This window comes from Ovis canadensis, chromosome 3 (genome assembly GCF_042477335.2).
Source record: "Ovis canadensis isolate MfBH-ARS-UI-01 breed Bighorn chromosome 3, ARS-UI_OviCan_v2, whole genome shotgun sequence".
Taxonomy (NCBI): Eukaryota; Metazoa; Chordata; class Mammalia; order Artiodactyla; family Bovidae; genus Ovis; species Ovis canadensis.
In genome coordinates this window covers 829717-851294 of record NC_091247.1, presented here as the reverse complement: position 1 = coordinate 851294, position 21578 = coordinate 829717, and the positions used below count along the sequence as shown (strand labels likewise).

The 21578-nt window shown below is 63.5% G+C and overlaps 2 protein-coding genes and 1 long non-coding RNA gene across 4 annotated transcripts; 2 read left to right on the top strand and 1 right to left on the bottom strand.

The window, feature by feature from the left end:
• The first annotated feature begins 273 nt into the window (after positions 1-273).
• Positions 274-11745, top strand: MAN1B1 (mannosidase alpha class 1B member 1). The gene is made up of 13 exons (XM_069579710.1): positions 274-620; positions 1201-1309; positions 2023-2138; positions 3770-3924; positions 4175-4284; positions 5466-5651; positions 6332-6480; positions 6863-7051; positions 8489-8679; positions 9296-9416; positions 9824-10021; positions 10098-10229; positions 10821-11745. The coding sequence occupies exons 1-13, from the start codon at positions 513-515 to the stop codon at positions 11022-11024; spliced, it is 1968 nt and encodes a 655-aa protein (XP_069435811.1). The 5' UTR covers positions 274-512; the 3' UTR covers positions 11025-11745.
• A 1482-nt stretch (positions 11746-13227) lies between these two features.
• On the bottom strand, positions 13228-18050 carry DPP7 (dipeptidyl peptidase 7). The gene is made up of 13 exons (XM_069579716.1): positions 17112-18050; positions 16603-16716; positions 16384-16523; positions 16113-16276; positions 15757-15892; positions 15599-15680; positions 15314-15480; positions 15098-15158; positions 14630-14748; positions 14151-14307; positions 13949-14013; positions 13691-13761; positions 13228-13588 (listed from the first exon to the last, which is right to left on the bottom strand). The coding sequence occupies exons 1-13, from the start codon at positions 17191-17193 to the stop codon at positions 13480-13482; spliced, it is 1467 nt and encodes a 488-aa protein (XP_069435817.1). The 5' UTR covers positions 17194-18050; the 3' UTR covers positions 13228-13479.
• LOC138435287 (uncharacterized) lies at positions 17268-20540 on the top strand. Of its 2 annotated transcripts, none has more exons than XR_011255023.1 (4): positions 17268-17525; positions 18761-18866; positions 19412-19506; positions 19678-20540. It is a non-coding gene; the product is annotated as an uncharacterized lncRNA (long non-coding RNA). The 2 variants fall into 2 exon arrangements; XR_011255022.1 differs by having other exon boundaries at positions 17303-17572.
• The last annotated feature ends 1038 nt before the right edge of the window (positions 20541-21578 follow it).

Here is a 21578-nt window from a genome sequence, read left to right as displayed (position 1 = left end):
AGGCACCAACTGGGTCAAATCGACCCGGTGGGGGTGAGGCAGGGTCCAGCCCTGGGGTCCGCAGCTCAGGGGCTCCCGGCTGACGCGGTGGAGCAGGGGACACCTGCCCGCGGTCAGCACTGGCGTGAGAAGCCCTGGCTGATCCTCGATGCCCACAGGCCCCGGGGCAGCCGCCCGTGAGGCCCCCGGAAAGCCTGCCCCAGCGCCGCGCAGGCGCGGCGGTGAGCTGCGCGCAGGCGCCGCCGCGTGGGCGTGACGTCACCGCGCACGAGCGGACGCAGGGCCGTGGGACCCGAGCCCGCCTTCTCCGGAGCCGCGGCGACGCACGCAGGCGCAGTGGGGCTCCGGAGGCGCGGCGGAGGCGCATTGGCGGCGCGGCGCGATGGGCGGGGAGTTGACGGCGCTGCTATGGCCGGGCTCCCGACTCAGACCCGCTGGTCTCTCAGCCCGGCTCGAAGCTGGGCTTCCTGACGCCGCCGGAAGGCGCGGCCCTTCGGGCCCCCGCGGCCGTCATGTACCCGCCGCCGGCGCCGGCGCGTCGGGACTTCATCTCGGTGACGCTGAGCCCCGGCCGGAGCTACGATGGCGGCCGGGGCCTGAGGCGTCGCTCCTGCTGGCGGGTGAGGGGCGGGCCGGGCGGCCGGGTCGGCGCTTCCCCGGGCTGGGGTCTGGGGGCCGGGCGCGACTGCGGCCGGCCTCGCGGGGCCCAGGCGAGGAGGGCGGCGGGTCGCCCTCGGCCGTGCACTGTGGGCGCAGACGGGCTCTGCGTCGGTTTCCTTTCTCCAGCCCCGGCCGCTGGGGCTTCACAGGTGGCTCGGCGGTACAGAACCCGCCTGTCGAGAGGAGACGCGGGTTCGATCCCTGGGTCGGGGAGACCCCCTGGAGGAGGATGTGTCTCCCCACTCCAGTGTGCTCGCCGGGAAATCGCATGGACACAGGCGCCTGGCGGGCTACAGTCCATGGGGTTCCAACGGAGTGGGACGCTACGAGCCACTAGCACCCACGAAGCCGGTGCGGGGTGTCGGCTGCAGTACCGCTCCAGCCTGCGGCCCCCGCTTGGAGGAAACGTCCCCGGTTCAGAAGCAGCAGAGCCCCACGCTGGGCCTCGGGAATTGCTCCTCATCCTTCCGGAGTATGACACGGCAGGAGAGATTGCTCGCTGTGCTCCTTTCAGTAAAATACTCCTTGTCTGTCCCTCAGAAATGGAAGCAGCTGTCAAGGTTACAGCGGACGGTGGTCCTCTTCCTGCTGGTGGTCCTGATGCTCTTCGGCCTCTTGTCCTATGTCCACGTGGCTGACGAGTGGGCAGGTACCAGCTGCATGATCCTCGGGTGTCCTGAGGGCTGTCTAAGGGGCGGCACAGCAATCTGGCAGCGGCAGGAGGCCTAGACTTCAGCGCATTGGCAGGAAGTGAGATGAGGAGGAGCCTAGAATGTCCCCAGCCCCCCCCCCCCCCCCCCCCGCTCCCCCGCTCTAAGGTGGCTGTTAATCTGCGGCGTGTGGCTGTTGCCCAGACGTCTGCTGTGAGAAGCGGCCTGCCATCCGGCCGTCTCACATGAGACCCAGGTCCGAGGGCGCGCGCGGAGTGTGCACGCGCTGTGCTGCAGGCGCTTCCTGGCACGCACTGCAGTGCTGGGAAGGAAGCGCAGGTGCCGGTGCCGGGAGGAGGGCAGCTCCCTCCTAGGTTCTGCTCGCAGCTCCTTGGAGGAGGAAAGCTGCAGAGCCCCCGCGGGTCACTCCCGTGAATGGCCCGTGTGCCACCGTGGGCCCTCCTTGAAGTGGAAAAGATAAAAGCCAAGTGTTTGGGTTGTGGGTGGGGATAAAGACAGAAGCTGCCAGGAGCTAAGGGCAAGGTTTGCGTCCCTGTGGCACTCTGGAATCCCTTGACCTGCCCTTTTTGGAGGTCCCGGCCTGTCCCATTCTTTGCAGGAGGGCTGGCTGTGTAGGTGCTGTTTCCGGCGCCGTGTGACTCTCCTCTGGGCCTTGAGGCATATTTGAGATAAAATAGACTCTCCTGTTTAGCTGTGGACAGCAGGTCGGCGGCAGCATGGCAGATGAGACCAGCAAATCCTCCCGTCTTGCCAGCTCCTCAGAAAGCAGCTGAGACCCCAGAGGCCGTGGCGGGGCTGTCGCCTCAGGTACTTGGAGTAAGCTGAAGGTGGAGGCATAAGTGGGCTCCAGGCCAGAAGCGCTTCAGCACAGCAGGGGCTGTTTGCGAGGGACTGGGAAGACTTCTGCTTCCTGCCGTGCGTCTGAGGTTTTAACCTGCGCCGCCTTGCTCTGGGCTGGTGGGACGGAGGAGACGCGGAGGGAGGAGGAGGGCCATTCTGTCCTCCGTCCTCTTTGCCTGTCTGGTGCTCCGGGTCCTTGGGAGGTGAGAGAGACCGTGCCTTTTCTCTGGGAGCTACTGGCCGGGAGCAGTCAGGCGGGGGCTCCCCTCTGGACCTGCCCAGACGGAGGTGCTGGGGCCTCCGCCTCACAGTGGGGTCAGCAGGGAGGAGCGGGAGTTGGCAGGTGCGTGGTGCCTGCCATCCAGAAAGGGTGGGGGCAGGGGTGAGGCCGTGTCCTGGGGTCCCCGAGCCGTTCAGGGGGGGGAGCAGGTGGAGACGAGGGCGAGGGGTCAGCCAGAGCCAGGGCAGGTCCCACCCCAGGAGAGCGGCCGGCCTCTGAGAGCCCAGGGTGCTCTGTGCCAGGGACACGCTCCCGCGGGCTCGGGTGTCCAAGTGCCCAGGCGCCCCCAGGGAGAGGCTCTGGGACTGATGCTGGCCTCACGCCCCACAGGCTGCCTGCTCTCACCCCGTCTCTCTGCAAGGTCTGTGTGTGAGAGAGCCGGTTTCTCCCTTTAGAGCCAAGCGCGTTCCTCCTGTCACTTCTGTGACCACTCTCGTGTGCTGACTTCACGGTCATGTGCCAGCAGAATGTGGCTGTCTCTCCCCCGAGAGACACGTTTCCACACCTCAGCATCCATGACCTGGATGCTGGTGTCCAGGAGGGGCCTGGAAATGAAGGCGTGAACATCCACGTCTCCTGTGGAGCGAGTCTTGGGGCCCCTGTGCATGCTGAGGCCGCTGGCACCTCCTCTCTGGGTCCGATGCCGACACTCGTCCCCGAGACCTGCTTCATCCATGGAGCTTTGTTTCGGCCGCAGCTACTCTCGTGATCCAGGGGCCCGGCTCTGTGGGGTTTGGGTCTTGGAAGGGGGTGACTTCACGGATCCTCCGCCAGGGTGTCCATGGGTGCTGCAGCCAGAGGCTTTTCCGGTCACGAGTCTGTGTCTTTGGGAGCTGGAGGAGTTGCTGTCACAGCCGCTGTCGGGGGCTGGAGCCAGGACGAGTGCGGCCTCGCACAGCGCTGTCACTGACCGGCCGCCTCTGCCGCAGCCTTCCGAGGCTGAGGTGGGAGTCCCGGGCGCAGGCCTGGGCAGTGTTCTCTGTGGCTCCGTCGACGGGGACGGGGTGGTTGAACCCTGCCCTGCTACCCTTAGGGTCTGACTCCCAGACACGCTCTGGCCAGGGGCTTAACTGACTCTCCAGGGCTACACTCGCCCATAGGCAGAGCCTCCATCGGAGGCAGAGCCAGGAGCTGCTGAGAAAGGGGCTCCTCCCGAAGCTGCGCATCGTATGAAAAGCGGAAATCATTTCCTCTGGGAAACTGCAACTGCTCAGCCAGCCCACAGCGCTCCCTGTGTGGCTCCGGGTCTGACTGGGGACGGGGTGCGTCCTAGAAGCGGGATGGAATCATTGTACGAGTGACTCTTGTCTCTGTCCAGAAGCCCCAAAGGCATTTCCGACGAGGACCCCCCAACCTGCAGATTAGAGCGCCCGAAGGAGACTCCCAGGAGAGGAGGCAGGACCAGGCCCAGAGGAGGGCAGAGGTGGTGGGAGAGGCTGGCTGGGGAGCAGAGGCGCAGAGAGACGGCCTCAGGTACCCGGAGTGTCAGAGACAGCCTGAACGTGGGAACCATTGTTTTCTGATTTTTTTTTAACAAAGACAAAGTGCTAATAAGTGTTTTCCTGTGTTTCCAAAGGCGCACCCTTGTGGAACAGGGTGTTTATTGGCTTGTCCATTCTCGGTCCCCTGGGTAGCGTGCGAGTTTGAGCCTGAGCTTGGTGGCAGCCTTGGGGCATCTACACTTCTGTCCCTACTCTGAGCATTCCTGTTTCTCTCCCTGCAGCTGGAGGGGAGTAGGGACCAAGCCACAGCAGGGCACTGAACCTCCTGGCAAGAAGGCAGAGTTCCCCCCGAGGCCTTCCCCAAAGGCAGCGAGGATTCAGCCTAATCCAGGTAAGGCCCGCCTGCCCCCACCCCGGCCTCAGCTGCCGTTCGTCCTGAGGGTCGCAGCGAAGGACACGCTGGAGAGGAGCGCTGGCCGTGCAGCTATTCCCGTCCCTCAGAAGCTCTGCTCAGCCTTGGACACCCAGGTGGACCAGGCTCCTGTGGGTCAGGCACTCTCTGTAGCTTTGGTGACGACGTCTGGCTCCTAGAGAGATGTCTTTCAGTATCCGGTGCTGCAGCCATTGTAACTGATTCTGAATTCTAGTAGAGATGCCTGACAGTGCGGTCACAGTCTCAGATGAGCAGGGGAGGGACTCAGCCGTGCACATACATGTCTCCACTCTGCTGCGCCCTCTCCTCCCGGGTAGAGTGCCTGTAACACCGAGCAGGGTTCCGTGTGCTGTGACGTAGGCCCTTGTGTTCAGCCCTTTAGGACAGCAGTGTGGGCGAGTCTGTCCCCGACCCCCTAACTGTCTCCTCCCCATCCCACTTCCCTGGCAACCCTAAGCTCCTTCTCTAAGTCCATGGGTCCTTTTCTGTTTGCAACTAAGTTCACTTGTCCCGTTTTCTCTTAGCTTCCACATGTAAGAGATGCCGCAGGGTACTTCTCTTTTGTCTGGGTGCTTCATTCGTTATGACAGTCTCTAGCCCCGTCCCCGTTGCTGCAGATGCCGCTACGTCATTGTCCTGAGCGGCTGAGTAACATCCTGTGGTTTACGTGTAGCACTTTTCTTTCTTTATTTCTCTGTTGATGGACATTCAGGTCGCCTCTGTGTCTTGCTTTTGTAAACACGTTGCAGTGACATTGGGGTGCCTGGATCCTTTCAGTCCTGTTTTTCTCTGGATCTATAGCCAGGAGTAGGTCACGGGGTCATATGGTAGCTCTATTACTGCCTTTTCAAGGAACTTCCATATTTTCAGACGAGACCGTCTTGTCAGGGTCACCAGGTTTGATGTCCACACGCCAGGCGGCACACCCAGGCGTCCTGGGTCCCCTGCTTTCGCTCCTTCACTCTTTCCTGGAGGCTGGTCCCTGCTGGGACCTGGTGGAGGCTGACCAGCCTGGGCCAGGTGGCAGTTGCCGCTTGAGCCTTCACTGCAGCCTGAGGTGTCCCCAGGGCAGGCTCACTGGCTGTGGGGCCACAGGGCCGGTCTGTCTGGGTGCCCACGCCCTGCTTTCCTCCTCCCAGCCTCCCAGAACGCGCGCCAGAAGGCTGTGGTAGACGCCTTCCTCCACGCATGGGCTGGATACCGCAAGTTCGCCTGGGGCCACGACGAGCTGAAGCCCCTGACCAGGTCCTTCAGCGAGTGGTTCGGCCTCGGCCTCACGCTGATCGACGCCCTGGACACCATGTGGATTCTGGGGCTAAAGAAAGGTACCTGCTGTCCCTGCGGTGGGCTCGAGTTCGCCGCGCGTGACCCTCGGGCCCGAGTGAGCCGGGTCTGGGAGGCGACCACATGCCGCGTCCTGCCGGGCTGTGCTTCCCCCTGTCCTGGCTGCCGGCGTGGCTGTGCTGGCCGCAGGCGGTTCTCTGTCCCCACACGTCCGTGCGCCCTGCGCCTCCTGCAGAGCGCCGAGTGTGCTGGAGGGTGGCGTCCAGGGGTGTTTGCAGCCGCGTTTCCGCTGCGGTCAGGAGGGCCCTGTGGTGAGAGGCAGCACGGGACCTGACGCGGTGGCCGGCCGCGCCCTGAGTCGCCCTCGGTCCTTGTCGGTGCAGACAGGGTGAGGCGGGTGACGTGTCCCCAGGTGTCTGACCTGGCGCACTCACGGCCCTGTTCCGCCCGATACTTGCACCGCAGGCCTCCAGCCACTCGCTCTCTCGTGCTTCTCTGTAGCGTGGCCTTGACGTCGAGCACTTGTGCTCACGCTGCGCGGCCTTCCCCCAGCTGCACGCTGGGCCTGGGTATTCTGTGCGGTTGGAGGACTCCTGGGCCCCCCTCTTGCATGAGGAGGTGATGTCGGAACCCTGCAGGGATTTGCACAGCCCCGAGGGCGCGGCCAGGGAAAGGCTGGCCTGTTAATTTTCCCCTGTGTCTCTGCTGTTCCACGTGGCAGAATTTCAAGAAGCCAGGAATTGGGTGTCCAAGAGGTTATTGTTTCAGAAAGATGTGGATGTCAACCTGTTTGAGAGCACCATCCGGATCCTGGGGGGGCTTCTGAGCGCCTTCCACCTGTCTGGGGACGTCCTCTTCCTGAAGAAGGCTGTGAGTGTCCCCGCATCGGGTCTGTTCACGTCCTTGGGGGACTGGGGTCTCAAGTGCTCAGCAGTCAGTGCTTTTCTCTCGGGACTGGGCTGTGGCGGGCGTTTGTTTCCAGTTCTGTCTCCTCCCGCTCTTGAGTCTGTTTCTGAGCACGTGGGTGGCTGAAGCAGCATTGGGCCAGCCTGCTGCCTGCCTGTGAGGTCATTCTGAACTAATTGAGTCCAGCTCGGTTTTGTAGCTGGCCAGGGTTGGGCCACGTGAAGCCAGCCTACTCAGGTCTGTCCACTGAATTTGATGAAAACGGGTGTTGGGCTTACCATCGTGTCATGGAGACAAGGCCGCCGAGCAACAGGAATCGTTGACTCATCGCTGTGTTGTGTATCAGGAGGATTTTGGAAATCGGTTGATGCCTGCCTTCCGAACACCCTCTAAGATTCCATACTCCGATGTAAACATTGGCACTGGAGTTGCTCACCCACCCCGATGGACCTCTGATAGCACAGTGGCTGAGGTGACAAGCATTCAGCTGGAGTTCCGAGAACTCTCTCGTCTCACGGGGGATAAGAAGTTTCAGGTATGGCGGGGCTCTGCCCCCGGCTGAGGACTGTGGGGTTCCTGCGGGGCCGTCTCTGGCTCCTGGAGGCGACTGCAGGGCTGCGTGGTTGTGGGTCCTGGGCCACCAGAGTCGCGTCGGTGTTGGTTCCTGTCCCACGTTCTCCTGCAGAATCGCATTTTCTGGTGATGCCGGAGGCGCAGATGGGAGAGGCCTTGACTGGAGGCTGAGTCCTCTGCCTGGCCTGCCCCGCGGGTCCTGTCAGCTGGCGGCTTGTCCTGCCGCGCTCGGCGTGGCCTGGTGTCCACTTGCCGCCATCCTGGGCCCTCCTGCAGTGCTGAGGGCCGCCTGCTGTGTTGTGGCTGAGTGCCGCGGGGTGTGTTGGAGCTCTGGGTTTTGTAGTCAGGTCAGCGTAGGTGACGTTGTTGTCGTGGCACCCTGCCTGGGCCCCGCACACTGTCCCAGCTGGGCAGCTGGCGCGGTGTGCCGGCGTGGCTCCTGCTCGGCGGCGCTGGCATATGTGTGGACTGATGGCGGTCCTGTTTCTGTGCCTGGCTCTGGCTGTCTCTGTCTTCAGCAGCGTCTGCCCCCTGCTTCCTCAGGGCCCATGCTGTGGCGCGTCTGTCTGCGTGTCGGCATCCGCTCAGGTTTCCCCGTTCTCTCCGCTCACCCCCATCTTGTTTTTTGTTGAGATGTTTGTGTCAAGAGGCCCTGCCCTCTCCCGTAACTGTAGTTGTCTGTGCTCACGTGTCTGGCCGTCGTCACCCTCTAGAACTGTCCCCTCCACCCAAGTGACCCCAGCACTGTTCGCCGACTTCCTGCTCATGGCTCCAGAGCCCTGGGCAGCCAGGCAGGGGCTGCTGTCCAGAGCCCTCCCCGCGCTCAGTGGGCCCGTCTTCTGCCGTGGCTGCAGTCTGGGTGGTCAGTGAGCCTGCTGTCCCAGGGTGGCTTGACCGGTCAGGATCCTTCCTTTCTCAGCTGAGAGAACTCCTGACGGGGCGCACTCCTTTCTGGGCTAATCACTGCCAAGCTGCAGCCGGTGTGCTGCTGGGGACGTCGGCAGGAGGGCTCCGGGCTGGGTCAGCCTGTCAAGACGTGCCTTTGTGCGCCATCCAGCTGTCACTTCTCCCTCCTCACGGGTGTCTGGCAGTGTCTCCGGTTCCAGTTGAGTTTTTGATTAGTGGTGCGTTCCCGTGTGTGTGTCCACATGGCGTGTCTTTTATGTAGGAGGGCACCAGCAAGTCTCTGGCCAGGCCCTGACACGGTGTCCTGTGCTGTCCTGAGACTGGGACACCGTCACGCCATGCAGGCCACTTGCTCCTAACCTGTCCTCCTGGCTTGGGGCTAGGAAGTGTCTCGGGGACAGCTTCAGACCCGCGGTCGGCTGTCCAGGCGCTGAGTCAGAGGGCAGCCCCTCTGCCCAGCCCACCAGCTCACCGCCCCCGCCGTCTGCCCCAGGAGGCCGCAGAGGAGGTGACGAGGCGCGTGCATGGCCTGCACGGGAAGCTGGACGGGCTGGTGCCCATGTTCATCAACACCAACAGCGGCAGCTTCACCCACCTGGGCGTGTTCACCCTGGGCGCCAGGGCCGACAGCTACTACGAGTACCTGCTGAAACAGTGGATCCAGGGCGGGAAGAAGGAGAGGCAGTGAGGCCTGTTTCTCTGCTTTCGGGGCGGCCCCCTGGGCTCGGGGTGGCGGGGCCCTCTGTGGGGAAGGGTGTTTCTGTCCATCCTATATGCAGAGCAAGGGCCGGCCACCGGCGTGGGCAGACAGGGCTCTTCCCTGGGGCTGGGGCTGCTTGGCCATCGGCTCCAGTGGGCGGCAGCCAGGGCCGTGTGGGGCCCCTGGTGCTTCGCGCTTTGACACTGAAAACTCACACGTTCCCAGGGAGCAGCCTGGTGGCTCCTTGTCCAGTTATAAAATAGAGATGAACCCCAGTGGGGCGCTGGGGTCCTCTCAAGCCTCAAGCCTGGGGGTGGCTGTGTCCCGGGAAGTGTCACTGACTGGGGAGCCCTCAGGCTGGTTCAGGATGAATCAGGCTGGCCGAGGCTGGTCTCCATTGGCCCCTTGGGGCTGGTTGGGAGGCACTGGCCTCACTGGGGTGGGGGCAGCCCAGAGGCCCGAGAGGCTGACCCCATGGGGCTGGCAGGGCCGGGCCGCGTAGATCCCAGGGGACGGGAGCTCGGGGCCACGCCCTGTTTGTGGACCTGAGGGCTGTGCGCCCGCCTGGCTAGAGCACACAGGCCCCGCTGGTCTGCACAGGCTGCTGGAAGACTACCTGGAAGCCGTGGACGGGATCAGGAAGCACCTGCTCGCTAGATCCGAGCCCAGGAAGCTGACCTTCGTGGGGGAGCTCAACCACGGCCGCTTCAGCGCCAAGATGGTGAGTGGGAGCGTGTTTCCCTGATCTGGCCTCAAGGCAGCTGAGGACCCAGCCTCTGTGCTTGGTGTCTGGTGGCTCGGAGTGGGGACGGCCAGGGGAACCTCGTGGTCCTGGCCGTGGAGCGTGGGTGGTCCCGGGTGGATGTGGGTGTCCTGTGAGAGCAGCAGGAGCTGAGGTCCGTGGGGAGCCAGGGCCCCCATCCCAGAGCCCGCGCCTCCTCCAGGCCTCTGCCCTGCTGTCTGTCTCTCCACGCTCTCGGGGAACCCCCACTCCCAGTTGCGCCCCCTCCTGCTCTCCTGCAGGCAGGGCCCCGTCAGCCTTTGAGGTGGCCCTTCCAGAAGCTTCTCCCCTGCCTGTGTGGGGCCCCAGGCGCTGGGCCTGCTGATGAGGTGGCCCTGTGGTTTCAGGACCACCTGGTGTGCTTCCTGCCGGGGACACTGGCTCTGGGTGCCCACCACGGCCTGCCTGCTGAGCACATGGAGTTGGCCCAGGCACTCATGGACACCTGCTACCAGATGTACCGTCAGATGGAGACGGGGCTGAGCCCCGAGATCGCACACTTCAACCTGCACCGCACGAAGGCCGTGAAGGATGTTCAGGTCAAGGTGAGCTACGCCGCGCCCAGGGCTGGGCCAGATGGGCATGCCGGGGGCACCTCCTGAGCCCACGTGCCCCCCCCAGGCGGCCGACAGACACAACCTGCTGCGCCCCGAGACCGTGGAGAGCCTGTTCTACCTTCACCGCCTCACGGGCGACCGCAAGTACCAGGACTGGGGCTGGGAGATCCTGCGCAGCTTCAACACCTACACGCGGGTGAGCCCCCGCCGGGCCCCAGGGCCTCACTCTCACCTCCCGGGGGCTGCACCGGGAGGCCCTGCCCTGCTGTGAGGGCCCGGGGGATCGGGGCGTCCGTCTCTCCTCTCTGGGGACAGCTGTGTCGGCGCACAGAGCGTGTCTCTGCTGGGCCCTCCGTGCGGCCTGGGCAGCGTGTTTGCGCCCAGCGGGTGAGTGACCTCTGGGCCGCTAGTCTCCAGGCCAGGGGCCACAACCAGCACCACCCTCTGCTCTGCCCAGGGCCCACTGCCTACCCTGGCAGGGCTGAGACTTGACCTTCGCCCTGTGGCCCCTGAGGTGGACTCTACACCCCTCGGGTGGCCTTGGGGCCTTTGTGAGGCCTGCACAGGTTTTGGAGGTGGCACTTGGCATCTGGTCACTGAAGGGAACCATGGCTACCCTCCAGGTGGCCATTCCCCCTGTGGGCTTTGGTGTCCTCCCCGCCCCAGACCCTGCCCTAGGGGCCCGTGTGTTCTGGGGTGGGCCAGTGCCCCGGGGGGCCGCCTCTGGCTGGCAGCCCTCCAGAGGGCTGAGCCAGCATCGTGACTTGCGGCCTCGCCTCTCGAGCAGGTCCCTTCGGGCGGCTATTCTTCCATCAGCAATGTCCAGGACCCCCGCCACCCCCAGCCCAGGGACAAGATGGAGAGCTTCTTTCTGGGGGAGACGCTCAAATACCTGTATCTGCTCTTCTCCGACGATCCTGACCTGCTGAGCCTGGACACCTACGTGTTCAACACAGAGGCTCACCCCCTGCCCATCTGGGCCCCCTCCTAGGGCGGGATGGCTCTCGAGTAGGCGCTGCCCAGGAGGCTGATACGTGCTGTCTGTGAGGATGCCTGTCGGCAAGGCCCGGGCCCTGGCCTTGGCTGTGCGGTGACCCCCCAGCTGGCGGCACGTCTCCGGGCCGGGCTGGTGACGGAGGCCGGCGGGCCGCAGGGCCGGGCTGTCTCGGGGCCTCGTGGCTGCCTGGGGCGGCCCCTGGGCGTCTGGTGCTCTGCCGCTGACTCTGCTCCTCGCCTGGTTCCTGCTGGATCACCGTTTGGAACACGTGGGAATAAATGGGCGGTGTGATTCTGGGGAATCTTGTCCACTCAGCAAGTTTCTTCCTTCTTCCTAGAAAATCAAATCAAATGACTACATTCCTGAAGCCTGAATCCTCTCTGCTGCCCTGCAAGGGCTTCCTCGGGGTCCTGGGCAGCTGGTCACCCCAGGCCACTTGGGCCCCGAGCCCGTGATGTGATCAGAGATGGGCTGAGGGCACAGCCCAGTGCAGCCCAGCTTCAGGGTCACAGCCTGTGAACACGCCTGACCCAGGGGCTCAGGGCATCCTGACCTCATGGGGCTTCGGGCTCCTGGCTGGCTGTGGTGTTTACATGTTGGACTCAGGGATCCGCCCCTGCCTTTACAGGGCTGGGCAAGGCTGGGAGGCATGTTCACCGGTTCCCAGCCCAACAGATGGACTTCTAATCCATGATAAAAGTACACTTTTTCTGAATGGCATCTGGTTTGTCTTTATTTTCTGATTTCCAGCATGAGGTCAGGGCAAGGGGCAGCTGCGGGTCTGGTCTTCCATGTCCAGACGTCGGCTTTGGCTCTGGTCCAGGAACTTTCGGAATGTCTACGCACAGCGCAAGTGCTGGGCGAGGCGGCCCCAGGGTGAGGGTGTGAGATGCTGGCTGTGGGCCTCAGTGGGCCCTGTGCCGTGCCCGCTGCCCTGGGTGCGGGGCGTTAGCGCCTGCTGCTCCTTTCAAGGTGCCTGGCTGGCCTGTCATGTTCCTTCTCTTCAGTGGCAGCACCCATTCCTTAGGGCTGACCAGGGTGTGACAGTGAAATTAAAAGATGCCTATTCCTTGGAAGGAAAGCTATGACCAACCTAGATGGCTTATTGAAAAGCAGAGACGTCACTTTGCCAACAAGTCTCGGCAAAGCCCTGTTGTTTCCAGTGGCCGTGTATGGATGTGAGCGTTGGCCACAGAGAAGGCTAAACGCCGAAGGATGGATGCTTTCGAACTGGTGTTGCAGAAGACTCTTGAGAGTCCCTTGCTTCTGCAAGGAGATGAAGCCAGTCAATCCTAAAGGAAATCAGTCCTGAATATTCGTTGGAAGGATCAATGCTGAAGCTGAAACCCCTATACTTTGGCCAGTTGATGCGAAGAGCTGACTCATTTGAAAAGACCCTGATGCTGGGAAAGATTGAAGGCGGAAGAAGGGGACGACAGAGAATGAGATGGTTGGATGGCATGACTGACTTAATGGACATGAGTTTGAGTAAACTACGGGAGTTGGCGATGGACAGGGAGGCCTGGTGTGCTGCAGTCCATGGGGTCGCAAAGAGACACTGCTGAGCGATTGAACTGAAGTGACCAGATCCCCGGGCTGGGCCCAGTCCCAGCCCAGCGCCCTCATGGGCCGGGCTGACCCTTTCCCTGGGTGTGTGAGGAGACACGTTGCTGTTGCTAGCAGACTCTGCAGGGCCTCCCCACCACCCTGACTCAGCTGCAGTTGGCACTTGGTCCCGATGGCCCTCCTGTGTCCATCCTGTGAGGCTTCTGTCCCCCTCTTGCCCACGGGCCCAGCGGGGCTTCTACCCAAACGTGTGCGGGGCCTGCCTCTTGGTTTTTGCCTGTGCACAGAGACCCAGCCGGTGGGCCCACGGTGTGCCCTGCCGCCACCCTGCAGCTCAGGAGCCGCTTCGGCGATGGTCTGTCCAGACCCTGGACCCCAGCCTTCCTCCTTGACGTTCCGCGGCCCGGTGGGGCACAGCCGGCCCAGTGAAGCAGGTTGCACCCCCCCCCCCCCCCCGTGCCAGCCTGGCCCCAGGCGGGTGGACTTGGGGGCCACAGGAGTCACTGCAGTAGTTGGGGACGGAGAGGACGGCTGAGAAGGGTGGAGGGTCGCTGGGGCGGCCGTCAGTTGTGGAATCTCTGGTTTTCCTGCCGCGGTAAAGGCCTGCGCGCCCTACCCACAGGACAGCATGTGGAGCCAAGGACTCTGCTTTATTCAACAGCCATGTTGAGGAGGTGGTGTGAGCATGCCAGTGTCCAGGGTCTGACGGGACAGGGATAGGACCAGACACGCCTGACAGGCCAGCAGTGTTTGTCCAGCACCTCCTTGGGCAAGGCCCTGCCCACCCTGGCACGGGTCTGGCTGCAGGAGCCGGGGCGTGGCACCTGCCCCTGCCTCGCCTCAGGCCCCAGCTGGCCGTCTCTGGCCCTGTAGGGGGCAGCCTTCAGCCCCAGAGCCCTGTGGGCCTCGCTGCCTCCACCCACTTGCCGATGAGGGCGGCCTCCAGTCTTCGCGCCTCCACCACGGATTCAGGGTCGTCTGGGTGGGAGGCTCTGGGGGTGGGCAGGGAGGCACTTAGCTAGCTGGCTTGCCCCGAGCCCAGCCACCCTCGCCCGCCTGACCAGGCACCACGCTCCCTCCCCAGGCAGGTGCACCTGAGGTCCAGGTGGTGCGCCCCCCCACGGATGGTGATGGCCAGCACCGAGGAGCTCAGGTTGCTCTGGATCTGTCGGAGGAGCCTGTGTCAGGGGCGCATGCTCTGGGCTGAGCCCCCGCCCACCGCCTGCTCGTCCCAGAAGGTAGGATGCAGCTCCCTCAGGGGCTCGAGGAGGGTGGCCTCGTTAGAAAGGAAAGTGACCGTGAACAAGCAGATGCCAGGCCACTGAAGGAGGAAGGGCTCCCACGTGACTCACCCCGCCCCGCGCCCAGGGGTCCAGGTCTCCATTGGAGAAGATGATGTTGCTGGCAGCTGTAATGTCTGAAACGGATGGAGGGAGCGTGGTGGGACGGGGGAGCCCCCTCACCCTGACCCAGAGGCCAGGTCCTGGAGCCTGGGAAACAGCCCGCTCAGTGCGGCGGGAGGAACCGCGCCCCCACCCCCGCCTTGGGCCTCACCGCCCCCCCCGAAGCTGGTCTGCAGCCAGTCCAGCCGTGGCCACACGCCCCACGTGTCCAGGCAGTACTGCTGGCGCTGGGCTTCAGTGAAGGGCAGCTCAGGGAAGAGGTCTGACACGTTGTTGCTGGAGAACGTCAGGTTGATCTCAGTGCAGGCCTGCGGGACGCTACACTGATCAGGCCGGCCCATGCAGCCCCGGGCCCCCAGAGCACCCCCCCCACAACCCGGCGCCCGGCCGCCCCTAGCTGCCCAACCCCTCTACCCGGCCGCCCCGGGCCCCTAGCGCCCTCTACCTGGCTGCCCCGGGCCCCCAACCCCCCGTACCTGGCAGTCCAGGCCCCCAGCCCCCCATACCTGGCAGTCCCAGGCCCCCAGCCCCCCGTACCTGGCAGTCCCAGGCCCCCAGCCCCCTGTACCTGGCAGTCCCAGGCCCCCAGCCCCCCGTACCTGGCAGTCCCAGGCCCCCAGCCCCCCGTACCTGGTAGTCCCAGGCCTTGGCATCACTGCCCAAGCCACAGCCCGTGGGGTCGGCACAGGCCTGGTACTGCAAGTAGATGTCGTAGCAGGGCTCTGTGCCCGAGGAGTTGTACACCAGCCCTGGGGGAGAGGGCTGCTGAGGCCAGGGGCCTGGACACCTGCCCTGTCCGCTCAGAGGGGTCCTGCAGGGGTCGGGGCTCTCGGGTCCAGTGGGTCCAGAGAGGACTGGGGTGTTGGTCCCGGGGGGCGGGACAGCCCACGCGACGTGCCCTCTCCCAGCAGGGTGGGCTGGGGCGGGGTGTGTTGCCCCATGCACTACGGGCCTTCCTGAAGGAAGGGGGGGCCCACAGGGGTGGCCACTTCCTCCCAGGGGCTCCCCACCCCACACCGCCCTCCTGGGGCCTGGCTGCCGCCCACCAACTCAGGGCCCCCACGCTCAGCACTGGGCCGGGCAGGGGGGCAGACGCACCGGCCAGTGAACGAAGCCCCGTGATCCTTGAGCTCTCGCTCAGCAGCCGGCTGCAGCCAACCTGGGGGAGCACGGAGTACCTCAGCAGCCGCACCCCACCATCCCTCCCTGGTCCCAGGGCTGAGCGGGCGCAAGGCCCTGGGGCGGGCTGCTCTGAGCACCCCAGGGTGGCCAGGGCCCTCCCCGGATTCCGGGCGGCAGGGGCAGGCACCGTGCCTGGACAGGGTGGGCAGGAAGGTGGCCCACAAAGTCAGTGGCGTACGGGTAGTCCATCATGGCCAGCACGGTGAAGGCGTTCCGGGCGAAGCCGAAGAGCTGGTTGAGGTCCTTTGGTCCGGAGAGGGTCTGGCAGGTACCGAACTCCTGGCTGACGACGTGCGGAGCTGCAGGGGGGTGACATGGGCCTGAGGGGACTGTGGGAAGGAGACGGGGGCCTGAGGGGGCTGTGGGCCCCCGCGGGGAGGCGGGATGGTGGCGGTTGGAGGGGAGCAGCCGCCTCACCTCCCTGCTGGAACAAGTCCCTGATCTGCCGGAATGCGTCCTGCACGGCCCGGGCACACTCAGGGCTCTGGCCTTGGAAGTCCTGGAGGGAGGAAGGGTGTGGCTGCACCCACCAGCAGGGCTGCCCAGGGGAGGGAGGGGCCAGGGCCTTGGCTTACCGCCGAGACGTCCTGAAAGAACTGGTAGGGGTCGCCGAGGCCTGCCGCCGAGACCACAGGGGCGCTGGCCGCCAGCGCCCCCGCCACAAGGTGCGGGTACTTGATCCTCAGGTAGGCGCTGAGCATCCCCCCGTAGCTGGCGCGGTTGCAGAGTTAGCCTGGGGCACCCCCAGCGCCCCGCTGCCTGCAAGGGAGACTCGGCAGCCTCTCAGCCTGCAGGCTACATTGCGGACACCCACGTCCTCTGCCTTCTCAGGGCCTCCCGCCCCATACCCGCCAGGACCCCACGCGTCCGAGACCCACAGAAGTTCTGGGCGGGGCCAAGCTCGCTTGCTGGGGAGAGAAGGGAGACACACCTGCCGCCGAAGGCAATGGCCGGGGCATCGGGGGCCTCGAGCTCCCGCCGGAGCGCCCGGAGCAGCCCTGCGAAGTCAGCCAGGGCCTGCTCCACCGTCAGCAGCTCCGTGTACCCACGCCACGTGGACCGCTCACCAAAAGGCAGCGACTTTCCGTAGTAACGCTGCAGGCAGGTGGGCGGCAGGGATGGAGGGGGCTGACTCTGAGCCCCCAGGGCAACACCCCCACACCCCCCCACACACACCCCTCCCCGCCCCGGCCGGTACCCACGTGCTCGGCAAAGACGACCAGGGCCCCCTGCTGTGCTGCCAGCTCCAGGATGAACCCTGAGTTGTTGGCGAAGGACCACACGTCCCCCTCGTTGCCGGTGTAGAAGAATATGGGCCCCTCGCCCCTCTTCCAGAACTTCTCTGTCGGGTGGAGGCGGGTGAGGAGTGGGGGAGGGTGCTCCCCTTGCCAGCAGCGAGCGCTGTCCCCGGGGCGGCTCACCTGTCAGCAGGAACCGCTGGAGAAAGGTCTTGTTCCCAAACCTCTCAAAGTTGAAATGGTCCAGAAGCTGCTCGAAGTAGGCCTCCTGAAACTCAGGGTCCTTGGGTCTGTGGGCTGGAGGGCGCCACGCTCAGCAGGGGTGGGGGGAGCCATCGGGGCCACGAGGGACGGGGTCTGGGGGGGGGCCGGCCGGGGCAGGCGAGGTGGATGGGAGGGAGCCAGGCAGGGGGCGGGTGAGGTGGATGGGAGGGGGCCAGGAGGGGGCGGGCCAGGTGGAAGGGAGGGAGCCAGGAGGGGGCGGGCCAGGTGGAAGGGAGGGAGCCGGGCGGGGGTCCCGAGGGTATGGGAGGGAGCTAGGCAGGAGGCCCAGGGATTGGGGGTCTGGCAGGGGTCGCAGCGGGATGGGAGGGAGCCAGGTGGGGGGGCGTGGGGGTTGGGGCCCCTGCAAGGGTCGTGGGGGATGGGGAGTGGGGCCCAGGGCGGGGGTGGGGGCCTTGGGCCACACTCACCTCTGGCCTCCAGGCCTCGTGGTTGCAGCCCCAGCAGCAGGACCAGGGCCCAGGGCAGGGTCGGCCAGGGATGGGGTCTCATGTTCACTTTGCCGGGCAGCTTCAGGTCAGGTGATTGGGGTCACATGACCAGCGGAACCCCTCACGTGACGGCTTGGGCGGGGCTGTGAGCAGCACTTCCCTACACGCCCAGGGCCAGCTTCCTGGCCCTTCTGTCTGCGTCACCGTGGAGACAGTCACCGTGGGGGCACGGAAGTGGGCTGAGGGCTCAGGGTCCATGCTGGGTCGGGGTATGGCTGCCCAGCCTCCCGTCCTCCGCGGCCACTGCCAGCTCAGACGCGATGCCACGCGCGTGTGGGTGGGAGGTGACCTCCCCACCGCCCGGCCCCCTCCCAGCCCGGCCGTCTCCAGAAGGCCTGCCCTTGAAGGGGAGGAAGGGAGAGTTCGGAAGACAGAGATCGGTGGGAGGACAGCTCTCGAGCCCTGGGGTGAGGGGTGGGTAGGCGGCCCTGGAAAGGAGCCCAGCGCCTGAGAAACCTCGAGGGCCACGTGGCGGGCAGAGGAGGGTGAGCTGGGCCTCAGAGCCCACCCGCGCAGGAGCTGGGGCCGCTCTTGGACACCGAGCCAGGACCCTCTCCCCCCCTCCTTAGGCCACCCCCTCTCTGATGCCCTGGTACCCTGAGGACAGAAGGGCCCCACTGCCCTGGGGCCAGTCCAGGGCCTGGAGGGGCCAGCCAGGCCGAGCGGGCAGCTGACTGCAGTCCTGCTTGGGGTGCAGCCCGTGAGCCGGGCCCAGAGCGGGTGCGGGGGCGGGGGTTGCCCCGCATGGACGGCAGAGGGGCGGGGGCTGCCCATCCCCACTCCCAGGACGGTCCCTGGCCCGCAGGACCCTGGTCTCTGCCCAGGCCTCGCCTGCTGGGTGATGGGCCGGCGGAAAGCAGAAGGCCTGGGGCTGGGCGGGGAGGGAGCCTTGGGCCCCGCCCCCCGGCCCCTGGCTCCCCTCACAGCCGTGAGCTGTGGCTCTCAGTGTGGTGACAATGACCGCCCACCATGTGACGCTGCCCTGTGGGTGTGGCCTCCCTGAGGTCACCCAGGGCCACAGCACAATCACCCCCAGTCCCTTCCCCGCAGCCCCATCCCTACACACCCTTGGCTCCCTCGTGCCCCTGTGCCCCCACCCCCGTCCCCATGCCCCTGTGCTCCCGCCCCTGCGTCACCATGCCCCTGTGCACCAGCCCCTGTGTGCCCACGCCCCTGTGCTCCCGCCCCTGCGTGCCCACGCCCCTGTGCTCCTACCCCTGCGTCCCCGTCCCCCTGTGCTCCCGTCCCTGCGTGCCCCTGCCCATGTGCTCCCGCCCCTGCGTGCCCACCCCCCTGTGCCCCAGCCCCTGCGTGCCCCTGCCCCTGTGTCCCCGTCCCTGCTTCCCCATGTCCCCATCCTCTTGTCTCTGTGTGCCAAAGTGGTCCTGTTCCCGGGTCCCCCTGGGCCTGTACCTGTGCTCCCGGCCCTGCATCTAGGGGTGCCTGTCCTGTGCTGAGAGGCCCGCCTCTTCATGGAGGAGTCCCTTCCCGTGGACAGCAGCCTCTCCTCTTGTCAGCAAAGAGGCTGGACCCCAACCCACCGCAGGCCCACTGCATTCCCCCTGCAGACACTCCAGGTGGCTCCTCTGTGCCTGGGTAGCAGCGGGAAGTCCCAGAGAGAAGCATCTGAAACCTCTGAGACTCCGGCCACGACTTGTGGCTCTGAGCACGCAGGTACGTCTGGGGGATCAGATCCCTTTCCCCAACTGCCCCAGGCCACTGACTCTGGGGACAAAGCTGGGACCTGATTCCCCCTCCACAGCCCCTGGATCTGGGAGCCAGGCCCAGCCCCTTACCAGAGCCTACCCTGCCCCTTTCAGACCTCAGAGCTGCCAGGAACCAGAGGTGGGCACTTGGGATGCACAGAGAGTCCCAGAGTAGGCCCCAGGGCTCTCAGCTCTGACCCACTCAGCACCTGCAGTTGAGGCCGTGTTCCTCTGTGTGTGTGAAATTACACGCTTTCAACCATGTTTAAATATAACACGAGCTGTGCGTTCATCCATAGGGGCATGCAGCTACCATCATTATCTCTCAAACTGTTTCATCTTCCCAAACAGAAACTCCTCACTCGATAAACACCACCTCCCCCAGGCTGCTGATGGTTCAGGCATCAGTCGTGTCTGACTCTGAGACCCCATGGACAGTAGCCCACCAGGCTCCTCTGTCCATGGGAGTCCCCAGGCAAGAGCACTGGAGGGGGTTGCCATTCTCTTCTCCAGGCGATCGTGGTGACGAATCCGTTCGTCACAGGGGTGGAACCCGTGTCTCCTGCACTCCTCCCCCGTCCTGGGATGACCTCTGTTGTCCTGTCTCTGTGAGTCTGCTTATTCTAGAACCCTCATAGAAGTAGAATCATACACAGTTCATCTTTCTTCCTGGCTTTCGCTGAGCACCACGTCTTCAACGCTCACCCACGTTGCAGCCTGTGTCAGGATTCCCTTCCTTTTTTCCGGGTAATTATGAGTCGTATTCCATTCATGGACAGACCCCGCTGTGAAACCCACTCACACCAGACTGTGTCCACCTCTCGCCTATATTTGAAACGCTGCTGTGAATTCAGGCGTGCGATGATCTCGAGACCTCGCTTCCGTCTGGGGCAGGCACACCTGGCAGTGGGCTTGCAGGGCCACGTGATAGCTCCATGTTTCACTTCTGAGGACGCTCCGCTAAAGGTTAAATAACAAGAATATACTTTTTAAAACCTCTAAAACTCAAGAACAAAGTCTCTTGAAACTCAACTAACAAAAGAACATGGAATTGTTTCCATTGTTTTCCACGGAATTCGCATCGTTTACATTCCAGCCAGCAGTGCACGAAAGCTTCAGTTTCTCCACGTCCTCTCCAACGCTTGTTTTGTTCAGAGGAGCCTGGGGGGCTGCAGTCCAGGGGGCCGCTAAGAGTCGGGCACGACTGAGCGACTTCACTTTCACTTTTCACTATCATGCATTGGAGAGGGAAATGGCACCCCACTCCAGTGTTCTCGCCTGGAGAATCCCGGGGACAGGGGAGCCTGGTGGGCTGCCGTCTATGGGGTCGCACAGAGTCGACACGACTGAAGCGACTCAGCAGCAGCAGCAGCAGCAGCAGCAGCAGCAGCAGCAGCAGCAGCAGCGCTGCCGCAGCGGGAGGGGTCTCTCACTGGGATTTTGATTGGCGTCTTCCCGACTAGTGACGTTACCTTTTCGGGCCCTTTGTGAGCCTGTGTAAGTCTTCTTTGGAGGAATGTCTCGAGGGGTGGGGGGCAGGGGGTCCCCAGGCAGGCCTCCGCGCCACCCGCAGCTGTGTCAACGTGGACATGCGTGTACATGTATTAGATTATACATATAATGTGCCCTTTTAACCTAAAAAGTGTTTCCACCGTTTATTCTTTGCTGTGTTTTTTTGTTCTTTAATTGGGGGGGGGGGTTGAGTTTTTTTGTTAGTTGTGTTTCAAGAGACTTTGTTCTTGAGTTTTAGAGGTTTTAAAAAGTATATTCTTGTTATTTAACCTTTATTGGATTTCTAGTTGGAGACTATCTTCCCCCATCCTGTGGGGCCTGTGCACTTGGGACAGTGTCCTTCCGTGTGCAGAGATTATTCTGACTATGTACAAGCAAACAGATGGGGGAAAATGGAAACAGTGGCAGACTTTCTTGGATCCAGAATCACTGCTATGACAAACCTAGAAGACGTATTAAAAAGCAGAGGCATCACTTTGCCAACAAAGGTCTTGTCAAAGCTGTGGTTTTTCCAGTAGTCATGTGTGGATGTGAGAGTAGGACCATAAGGAAGGCTGAGCGCCAAAGAATCGATGTTTCAGAACTCTGGTGTTGGGGAAGGCTCTTGAGAGTCCCTTGGACTGCAAGGAGAGCAAACCAGTCAATCTTAAAGGAAATCAATCCTGAATATTCATTGGAAGAACTGATGCTGAAGCTGAAACTCCAATACTTTGGCCACCTGCTGCAAAGAGCCGACTCACCAGAAAAGACCCTGATGCTGGGACAGATTAAAGGTGGGAGGAGAAAGGGATGACAGAGGATGAGATGGTTGAATGGCCTCATCAACTTAATGGACATGAATTTGAGCAAGCGTCAGGAGACAGTGAAAGAAAGGGAGGGAAGCCTGGTCTGCTGCAGTCCCCGGGGTTGCAAAGAGCCGGACACGACTGAGCAAGTGCCCAGCAATGACAGACATCACTGCAGACGGTGACCGCAGCCGTGAAATTAAAAGACGCTTGCTCCTTGGAAGGAAAGCTACAACAAACCAGATGGGGTGTTGAAAAGCCAAGACATCACTTTGCCGACAAAGGTCTGTCTAATCAAAGCTACGGTTTTTCCAGGAGTCACGTATGGATGTGACAGCTGGACCATAAAGAAGGCTGAGCGCTGAAGAATTGATGCTTTCAAA